This window comes from Gossypium hirsutum, chromosome A07 (genome assembly GCF_007990345.1).
Source record: "Gossypium hirsutum isolate 1008001.06 chromosome A07, Gossypium_hirsutum_v2.1, whole genome shotgun sequence".
NCBI lineage: Eukaryota > Viridiplantae > Streptophyta > Magnoliopsida > Malvales > Malvaceae > Gossypium > Gossypium hirsutum.
Window position 1 is genome coordinate 2,847,873 of NC_053430.1, and position 9,905 is coordinate 2,857,777.

The window sequence follows — 9,905 nt, forward strand, 5'->3', positions numbered from 1 at the left end:
AAACCGAGATATCGATATGAAATGAAAAATAAAAATAGGGAAAGAAAAGGACGAGGTTGTAAAACCCTAGAAAATGGAAGATATAAAGCATGCCTGCCGGGGTGTGACAATGACCACACACTGTATATTCCTTTCAGTAAAAAGATTGTCGCCGATGGGGTCTCCCTTAAAAGCCAAAATGCCACAGTTTTGAAGATGGATCGCACCACCATTTTTGTCTAGCCATACCTTATGTAAAGACATTAAACTTTTTCCCTTTTATTCTTTGCTTTCAATGTCCTCTCTCTCTCTTTTTTTTTTTGAATAATTTAATTATCTTTTTTATTTAATTTTTTTAAGAAAAAATGAGTGAAGAAGGGAATGATATAAATGAATTAATAAATTGTTTGTGACAAAAGAGTCTTACAAATAACCAAGGAAAGAAAAATATATAAAATTTAAAAAAAAAATTAATCTATGAAATGACACCATCTTAAAATACTAGATGATTATATTTTAATGGAATTTAAATTTAAAGATTAACTTAAAAAATAATCATGATTTTAACTAATGTAGATAAAAAGTTTAGAGATAAAAATAAAAAAAATACGAAATTTAAGAATTAAATGTTACTTTAACCATACTTAATATTTCATGATTTTTTTAAAATTTTTTAATACAACGTTCTAATTGTTTATTTTTTCGTTCCACTAAACTTATCGTGCTTTTACATTTTGCGGCTTTTTATTTAAATAATACAAAAAAATAAAATTAATAACTGAAGTGTCATGTCTATTAGATTATTTACCAAATTATTATATTTACTTTAATATTAAAATAAATGGATTTTATGAGTAAAAATTATAAATTAATAACTTATTTAACTACAAAATTAAGTTAAATGTTTGTTTAAACACAATATAGTGAGTTGAAAGGGAATAAAAAAAATAATAAATAAGAAGGGCATACAAGGTAATTAGCCACATTTAAGGTTTGGTGCCACACCCTTTTACTTCCTTTCCCGGCAGCCACTCAAAATGAAAAAATTGCATATTAGGTCCCTAAATACTTTAGATCATTACATTTCAGTCCAGGACCGCCAATTTAACCGGCGGCACCAATAAAACCATACCATTTTGGTAAATAATCTTATGAGCATACCATTTCAATTATTAATTTTATTTTTATATTATTGAAGTAAAAAAGCCACATTTTGTAATTTAAAATTTATTAACAACAAAAATTTAAAAAATATATATTATAAAAAATAATTACTTAAAACATTTAAGATAATTGAAGTGAAAATTTAATATTTCAATACTTATTGAGTAAATTAATTAAGTTACTAATAGATATAGCCAAATATGCTGGAAAAAATATTAATTGATAAAATAGGTCGATTTTTTTGAAATTTAAAGAAATAAATTGTTTTTTAAGGGAGTGTGAGAAAGTGCACCTAGCTGGGCTCGCTCTCTGCATGTTAGTTGGATGCGCTTTCTTGCTAATATGCTAGGGAAAACACGCCTAACTAAACGCATTTTCTTTGTAATTATCAAAAAACATGTCCAGTTAAACGCGTTTTCCCTAACATGTCAGCAGGAAAGCTCACCTAATTGGACGTGCTTTTACACACACTCTTTAAAAATAACATATTTTCTCAATTAAAAAAAATCAACCTATTTTATCAATAAATGTTTTTTTTTCGATATATTCAGCTGGTTTATCCTATCTTATCCATAACTTTAAACTTTTACAGTATTAGATAAAAATAATTACTTGATAATCAAAGAAGTAAATGATTTAAGTTACTTAAGCTTTTGTTTCTTTACCCTTCTCAACATATTTCCCTCTATCCACATCTTCTATATTAAAAAAACACAACACTTGATTTGAGTCATTAAAATATGTAAATTGTTATCCTAATTAAATTATATTTTATAAAAAATTATAATATAATAATAAATTTAACTCTTAATATTTACGTGTTTTCTTAATTTGATCATTATTATTTTTAATTAAATTTAGCTCAAATCTTTTAAAAAGAGTTAGATTTAATCATCAACCTTCTAAAAAGTATTAAATTATTATTTTTTAAAAAAAATAATGAGTAAAATATTAATTTTTTAAACAAGACAACTTATATGACAATTTACGTGTACTTTATGTTGTTTTTTAAAATTTCTATGAACTTTATATATATATATTTTAAATTTGAATTATTATTTTATATTTTTATATAACTTAAATTATTTGTTGATATGACATATAAAATAAATAATAGTTTTTTTAGAATAATATGAATTTTTTATCAAAATAATATAAAATTTTTTTAATTACATGAATAATATGGACGGTGCATAAGAACCCCAAATCCGCATGGTGGCTGATGATTTGGGATGATTTTCGTTACAAATGTTAACAAATTCAACAATTTGCTTACATTTAAGAAGTATAGGGATCTAATTGCTCTGTATTTTAGTGGAGGGACTTCTTTGCTCTCCTTATAATAGCATAGGAACTGGTAGGCTACTTTCACCAATAAAATAATATATTAATAAGAAAGAAAAAGCTAAAAGAAAGGGGAAATTTTCAATTCAATCCTTGTACACTTTTTTTCGACAATAATATTTAGAGAATTCTAAGTCGATATGTCAACTGTTGATTTGAGTTTACAAAGATATCTTAATTGATTCTGACATAATAAATATATTGTTGTCACGTCAAATTATTAATCGTTATGCCGATTTGAGATTCTCATACACAATTCATATTATTTGGGTAAATAATATGTTTTCCATATTATTTCAAAAAAAAACTAAAATAATATCATGTCAAAACTTTCATATGATTTGTCATGTTATATTGTGATTATTTTTTTGAAGAATTAATTATCAAATTTAAAAAAAAAAACAAAAAAACGATATCATTAAACACGAGCTCATAAAATAAGGGCAAAAGAAAAAAGAAAAATTTGATGAAAGCTTTTCAAGGGATACAAAATCCTAATCACAAAGAGTATGATCATCTATATATCTAACTCTGAAATCAGTCAAAAAAGATGATTTTGGTAATACCCGACAAAAGCAGAGGCTTTTCCAACATCTGTCCCTGTTTCAACCTGTTGGGGTTCAGACATTATTCAACCAGTTGCATTCTCCTAATTATCCCCCAATTCAATCAACCATCTATTTATACACTCATTTTCCCACACCCTCCTTACCATCTTCACTTCCCTACTTTTATACCCAATAATTTTCCTCCTCCTCTTCTCTTATAAATCCATTAAATCTCTGAGATTTATACTTTAATCTAATGGTTATCTTTAGGTAAGATGCTATTTTGGAGCAAAGAAAAAAAAATGTACTGCTTTCATGTGATGCATGTTCTTCATTCATTCACAATCATATCGTTTTCCAGTTGTACCTACAAATTATTTATACCGTTAAAATGATTGTTGGTTATGAGTATAGGTTCATGCACACTTATTTTATATATATATGTATGTATGTATTAATTATTTCTTTAATTTTTTGCCTTTGTCGAGCAGCTTGGGATCTCGTAGAGGCAGTTTCAAAACCCTGAAAACATAATGGAAATGGCCAACAAGAAAGGAGCTAATGCAGTCGTGTTGTTCGTGTTTATGTTCTTGATCAATTTTGTTGTGTCTGAATCCGAAAATGGTAGAGAACTTGAACTTCTTTTGTCTTTCAAGTCTTCAATAGTCCACGACCCTTCTGGTTTTTTATCAAACTGGGATCCTTCAGCCACCACCTTTTGTCAATGGCATGGCATCACTTGTAATAACCTGTCCCATGTTGAAACACTCGATCTTTCAGCTAAAAACTTGTCTGGGATTTTAGTTTCTTCGTCTGTTTTCAATTTACCTTTCGTTAAAACCTTAAATCTCTCAAACAATCACTTGTATGGTGAAATCCCACCAGACATCTTTTTTGCCAACTCTTCACTTCGGTACCTTAACCTTAGTAATAATAATTTCAGTGGCCATATCCCAAATGGTTTCATTTCGGGTCTTTTGATTTTGGATCTTTCAAACAATATGTTTTCCGGGAAAATCCCGAGGGAAATCGGATTATTTTCCGGTTTAAAGTTTCTTGACCTTGGTGGGAATGTTTTACTTGGGAAAATTCCGATCTCGATATCCAACATTACCACTTTGAAGTACTTGACTTTGGCTTCGAATGAATTGGTCGGTTCAATTCCACATGAAATAGGCAAAATGAAGAGTTTGAAATGGATATACTTGGGGTACAACAATCTCAGTGGTGAAATTCCAAAAGAAATAGGTGTTTTAACATGCTTGAATCATCTTGATCTTGTTTACAATAACCTCACAGGTCAAATCCCAGCTTCCATTGGTAACCTTAAAGATCTTAACTATCTTTTCCTTTACCAAAATAAGCTTACGGGATCGATCCCAAGCTCCATTTTCGGCCTTAAAAAGCTTGTTTCTCTTGATCTTAGTGATAATTCATTATCCGGTGAGATACCGGAACTCGTAGCTCAACTTCGAAACTTGGAGATTCTTCATCTTTTCGGGAATCGATTTTCGGGTCGAATCCCAAATGCTTTAACATCATTACCTAATCTTCAAGTTCTTCAACTTTGGTCTAATAGATTTTCAGGTCAAATTCCACGAAGTCTTGGAAGATATAATAATCTCACCGTTGTTGATCTTTCCACCAACAATCTCTCCGGTCGAATACCGGACGGACTTTGCAACTCCGGCCGTCTTTTTAAGCTCATTCTTTTCTCGAATTCACTTGAAGGTGAGATTCCAAGGAATTTGAGCACTTGCACCAGTTTGCAACGGGTTAGGCTCCAAAACAACCGTCTTGTAGGTGAATTGTCCTTTACAAAGCTGCCATTAGTGTACTTCTTGGATGTCTCGAACAACAATCTTTCCGGCAACATCGGAGAGCAAAACTGGGATATGCCGTCGCTTGAGATGTTGAGTTTGGCCGGAAACAGGTTTTCAGGCAAGTTGTTGCCTCATTTATTGAATGCACCAAAGATTGAGTTCTTGGATTTGTCGGTAAATGAATTTTCAGGCACCATTAATCCACGTTTTGGGACCTTAACGGAGTTAATGCAATTAAGCTTAAGTGAAAACAAGCTGAGTGGTGAAATCCCAGAGGATTTATCTTCATGCAAGAAGCTTGTACGTTTAGATTTAAGCCATAATCAACTCAGTGGTCAAATTCCATCTGGCTTAGCCGACATGCCGGTTCTTGGTCATCTGGATTTGTCGGAAAACCGGTTATCCGGTGAAATACCGGCAAAGTTGGGACAAATTGAATCATTGGTTCAAGTGAATATCTCTTACAACCATTTAACTGGTGCTTTACCACCCACCGGGGCTTTTCTAGCTATAAAGGAAAGTGCGGTTGCCGGTAATGATCTTTGCGGCGGAGGCAACACGAGCGGTTTACCGCCATGCAAGAAGCTTAAGAATCGAGCTGATTGGTGGCCCTTTATGGCTTGTTCTTTCGCCGGTTTACTGTTGCTTGCCATTGCTGGGTTTGGGTTTTTGTTCATGAGAGGAAGGAAAAATTTGGAGCCTAAAAGAGTTGAAAATGGAGACGGATCGATATGGGAATTACAGTTCTTTGATCCCAAGGTTTCCAAATCTGTAACAATGGATGATATCACACTTTCTTTGAAAGAATCAAACGTTATTTCTAGATGCAAGGAAGGCGTTTCATTTAAAGTGAAGTCCGTTTCAAATGATTATTTGAAATTCTTCGTCAAAGAAATGCACCATTTCAGTTCACTTCCGGCGAGTTTTTGGTCTGAAATCACAGAATTCGGCAAGCTTCAGCATCCGAATATCGTGAAATTAATCGGAAAATGCCGGTCAGACAAGAGTGCGTATTTGGTTTACGAGTACGTGGAAGGGAAACTTTTAAGCGAAATCCTTGGCAACTTATGCTGGAAGAGGCGGTGGAAAATTGCTATCGGGACTGCGAAAGCTCTACGTTTTTTGCACTCTCGTTGTTCGCCGAGTGTACTCGTCGGAGACATGTCGCCGGAGAGAATTATAATCGATGCAAAAGATGAACCTCGGTTACAGTTCATCTTTCCTTTCGTTGACAACAAGCACTTCCTTCCTTCCTCCTATGTTGCACCAGGTAAAACCATGTATCACGTTGGTGGAGTTAAAGTCTCAACATTATCACGTGAACATTTTGCTAATGTTTTTTTTTTTTTTGCAGAAGCTAGAGAGAATAAAAAAATGAATGAAAAGAGTGACATATATGGAATGGGTCTGATTTTAATAGAATTATTAACGGGAAAAACTCCGGCAGATGCTGATTTTAAAGTGCAATATTCAAGCATGGTGGAGTGGGCTCGTTATTGCTACTCAGATTGTCATCTTGATATGTGGGTTGATCCTGTTATTAAAAGCCAAGCATCCATCAACAACCAGAACCAGATCGTTGCCGCCATGAATTTAGCTCTCCATTGTACGGCCGGCGACCCCACTGCTCGGCCGTGCGCGGCTGATGTATTCGAAACCTTAAAATCTGCTTTCAGAACAAGTTCTTGCCTCCCAAGCTTAAATTTTAGTTCGCCTGTTTAGGGTTTAATTTCTAATAATATAGCATGATTTTGTTCAGAAATTTTATTTTATTTTTGTTCTACGCACCTGGGTTTCTACTGTTTTTCTTTTGTCACTCAAATGTTTTATTTGATGGTATGAATATACTTTTTACTACTGAGTGTAAAAAAAATGTAGATTAACTAATTAAATGCCATTATATGATGGTGTAAATCTTTAAAGATCTTGTTTTACTTACCTATCTCTTCGATTATTGCATTACTCATGATTGTGACTCATTCACTAAGTTGCTTTTTCCTTTTTATATTTTATGTTAGTTTTATGATTATTGTTCAGAATTTATGGTTATTTATTTTAATAATTTCGTTATATTATTTAAGTTACTCATAAGTACTTAGCGAGTTGTTTTGATAAATAATATTTTCGAAACAAGTGAGGTGACTTAACATGCAAAATGTACAATTTTAGTAATCATATAATTACACTTTTTCTTTCTTTAAGTATATTATATTTCGTAAAAATAAGAAGATTTGGTGATGAAGGTTGATTACAGTTCACACGAAAGTGATGAGAGTTGTGTAAGGTGATTTTGTAAGTATGAAAGAAAGATAAAGGTTCTTTAAATAGTTTGATAGTGTTGTTGATCCTAGCCTCTTAGGAAGTATCTCTTGAGTCTAATGTGATGAGAAATATTGCTCACATGTTAAACGGGAAAATTACAAGTGTTTTAGAAGGATGTAATTATGCAGTGTCTAGTAAGATGATGTTTATGAAAATTAAATAAAATTTTCCTATTTTTTCTTTGATTAAAATTGTTGACTTGAATAAAATTTCGTATCTTAAAATTTAATTTTTAAATCTATTAAATATTAGGAAATATTAGGATGATATAAATCAAAGGAGATAAGTGAATATCCCATTGGAAGATCCAACTCTCACTCATGCGGAGAAAATGATTGCAATCCCCCTTTTTTCACCAATGAATGGCTGATATTCATTCAATATGTTCTTTCACAGCTTGTTTTTAAACATGGAAATGGCACATATATATATTATGAGTAAAATTCACGTGTATTTGGTATAAAACATCATGGTCTACTCCTTCACTTTTCTTTATTTTTTTGTGTCCCCTTAGGATGAAAACCCAAATATTTACACTGCCAACTCCCTCTAATCTTTCCTCTATCCGTCTTGTCTCATCATGATGAGCTCTATTTTCCACAGCACAGTATCTCTGCATGCTGTCGGAATGTGACAGATTTGGTGCAACAACCCCAACAAAAACCGAGTTTAAATTTGTTCACTTCCACGTTTGTCATTATCAATTGTTGACTATAAGCTTGATCCTCAAATCGGTTTTTCATTTGCCTAATCTATTTTAAATTTTATGTTTTAATTATTTAATTTTAAAAAGTTATAAGTTTATTATTAAATGTGTTTAAAAGTTTTTATTTAAATTAATGTATTGTTTAAATTATTATTGTACGACTATTTTTATTTTTATCATTTGTATCAATCGAAAATTTTTTATTTTTTATTTACAGTTCAATATTTTTTATAAAATAACTGTCTAAACTAAAATTTAAATAATATTCTTCTCTAATCTCCAACACTAATTCGATTCTAAAATATGATCTACTAATAATAATAAAATATTAAACTTTTTAAACAGAAAAATAGGTCAGATCCAGGAATTGCAATCTAATTTGACCAATGAATATATCTATAGCAAAAGTTAAAATTTATTTCAAAATTCATAAGCCAATTTGGTAGATTTATCTAATTACCATTAACACAGTGTGAATCTCATCATTTATTATACACAAGATTTGGTAATGGAGGCTACAGGTGGTTTACATTGTAGTATTGCTGAGAGCCACTAATGGTGTTTACCAATACTAGGGAAGCTGAGTTGGTTCTAGGCAGAGTTTCAGTAGAGGAAGAGAGCTGGCTGACGACCTCTCTTTAGTCCTAGATAGTTGTCTCCCTGTATTTACCCCTATATGAGATTTCCTTCCTGATCTGGCTGGCGACCTATCTATAGTCCATCAATTCTTCTTATCACAAACTCTTGATCTCACATCAATTCTCTTGATCTCTCAACTTGAGGAATTCAACTCTTCTGCTTCACTGTGCCCTTTCATAGAGGTAATATAGCTTATCTGGTTTGTGTTTCGTAAAAGCATACCTCAAATGCTTATGATCTACCCTTGCTATGAAAGCTTGAATGACCCATTCATTCGTTAGGCCTTTGATGCTCATAATGGCTATGTTTAATCGATGTATATAATCTTACAGGCGTTCATTGTCATTTCTCTCACAACCTACAAGGCCGTGGGTTTCTTAGTGCAACCTTGTTTGCTGAGAAGTGTCCCACAAATTTTTGTGCTAGTTTTTCAAAACCATGAAATAATTCTACTAGTGGGTTTTACTGATAATATTGTCGGCGTGAGGTAGTTGTATGGATAACCATCATAATCACCTTGACGAGCATTTTAGCTATGAGTAGGATGGTGCAAGTATCATTGTTTCTTTTGTTGTATATTGGATCTATTCATATTGACGATGTTAGTTGCGGCTTGCTTCATTCTCATGTTCTCTTAGGATATCTTTGTGTGATAAAATCACAATTTCACGTTAATTTTTCATTGACAGTGTCAAGAGCCACTAATAATATTTATGGAAATTGAGAAAGCTGAGCTGAAATTTGGGCAAAAATTTAAAGTGAGGAAAAGAGCTTGTGCCTCTACTTGTTGGTTCATACTTACTATGTCACCTTAAAACATGACAAGTATTTTTTTTAACTAACATTATTGTTGTTTCTTTCAAAAAAAATAAAATTATTGTTGTTTAAAATTAAATTTTTTGCTTTAAAATAAAATGTTTATAATTAAATTACTCCCTTTTACGGAGAGAGAGAATAAATTGTCCGTAAATCTATAATGTAAATATCAATTATATTTGTTGCAAGGGATAAAGAGTTCAATACTCCTTCTCAATATTCTTTAAATAAGATTTTGAGTTTAAATTTTATAAATAAAAGATAATAATGTTGAGCTAGCTTGCCCCACAAAATAGAACCCAACTCGACTTGATACGTAATTTAACCGATATTCTTGTGACAAAAGAAAACAAAAAAAAATCGATCATAAGATAAATTAATCGAAAACAAGGGCAGTGAAGGCCTGTTTCACGCCCCAGTAGCTATAAAATAGTGAATTAGAGAAAAGACCGTAACAGATGAGAGGTCCTGATCAGGTGGTTTAGTCAAAGAGCTAGAAAACAGGAACATAGTTCATGCCGAAAGGGGACCACACTGTGTAATAAAATCCTGATGGGGGTTGAT

At 31.9% G+C, this 9,905-nt stretch overlaps 1 protein-coding gene across 1 annotated transcript; it reads left to right on the plus strand.

The window, feature by feature from the left end:
* Positions 1 to 3,080: 3,080 nt before the first annotated feature.
* On the plus strand, positions 3,081 to 6,796 carry LOC107900523 (leucine-rich repeat receptor-like serine/threonine-protein kinase SKM1). Its single transcript, XM_016826145.2, has 3 exons — positions 3,081 to 3,305; positions 3,527 to 6,128; positions 6,213 to 6,796. Exons 2-3 carry the CDS (start codon positions 3,569 to 3,571, stop codon positions 6,578 to 6,580), a joined length of 2,928 nt encoding a protein of 975 aa, XP_016681634.2. The 5' UTR covers positions 3,081 to 3,305; positions 3,527 to 3,568; the 3' UTR covers positions 6,581 to 6,796.
* The last annotated feature ends 3,109 nt before the right edge of the window (positions 6,797 to 9,905 follow it).

Excerpts from the sequence above, each read along its gene's own strand:
- LOC107900523 (XM_016826145.2), top strand. The coding sequence starts at position 3,569 with ATGGAAATGGCCAACAAGAAAGGAGCTAATGCAGTCGTGTTGTTCGTG. Across the intron at positions 6,129-6,212 it reads TTCCTCCTATGTTGCACCAG|AAGCTAGAGAGAATAAAAAA; the intron begins GTAAAACCATGT and ends TTTTTTTTGCAG.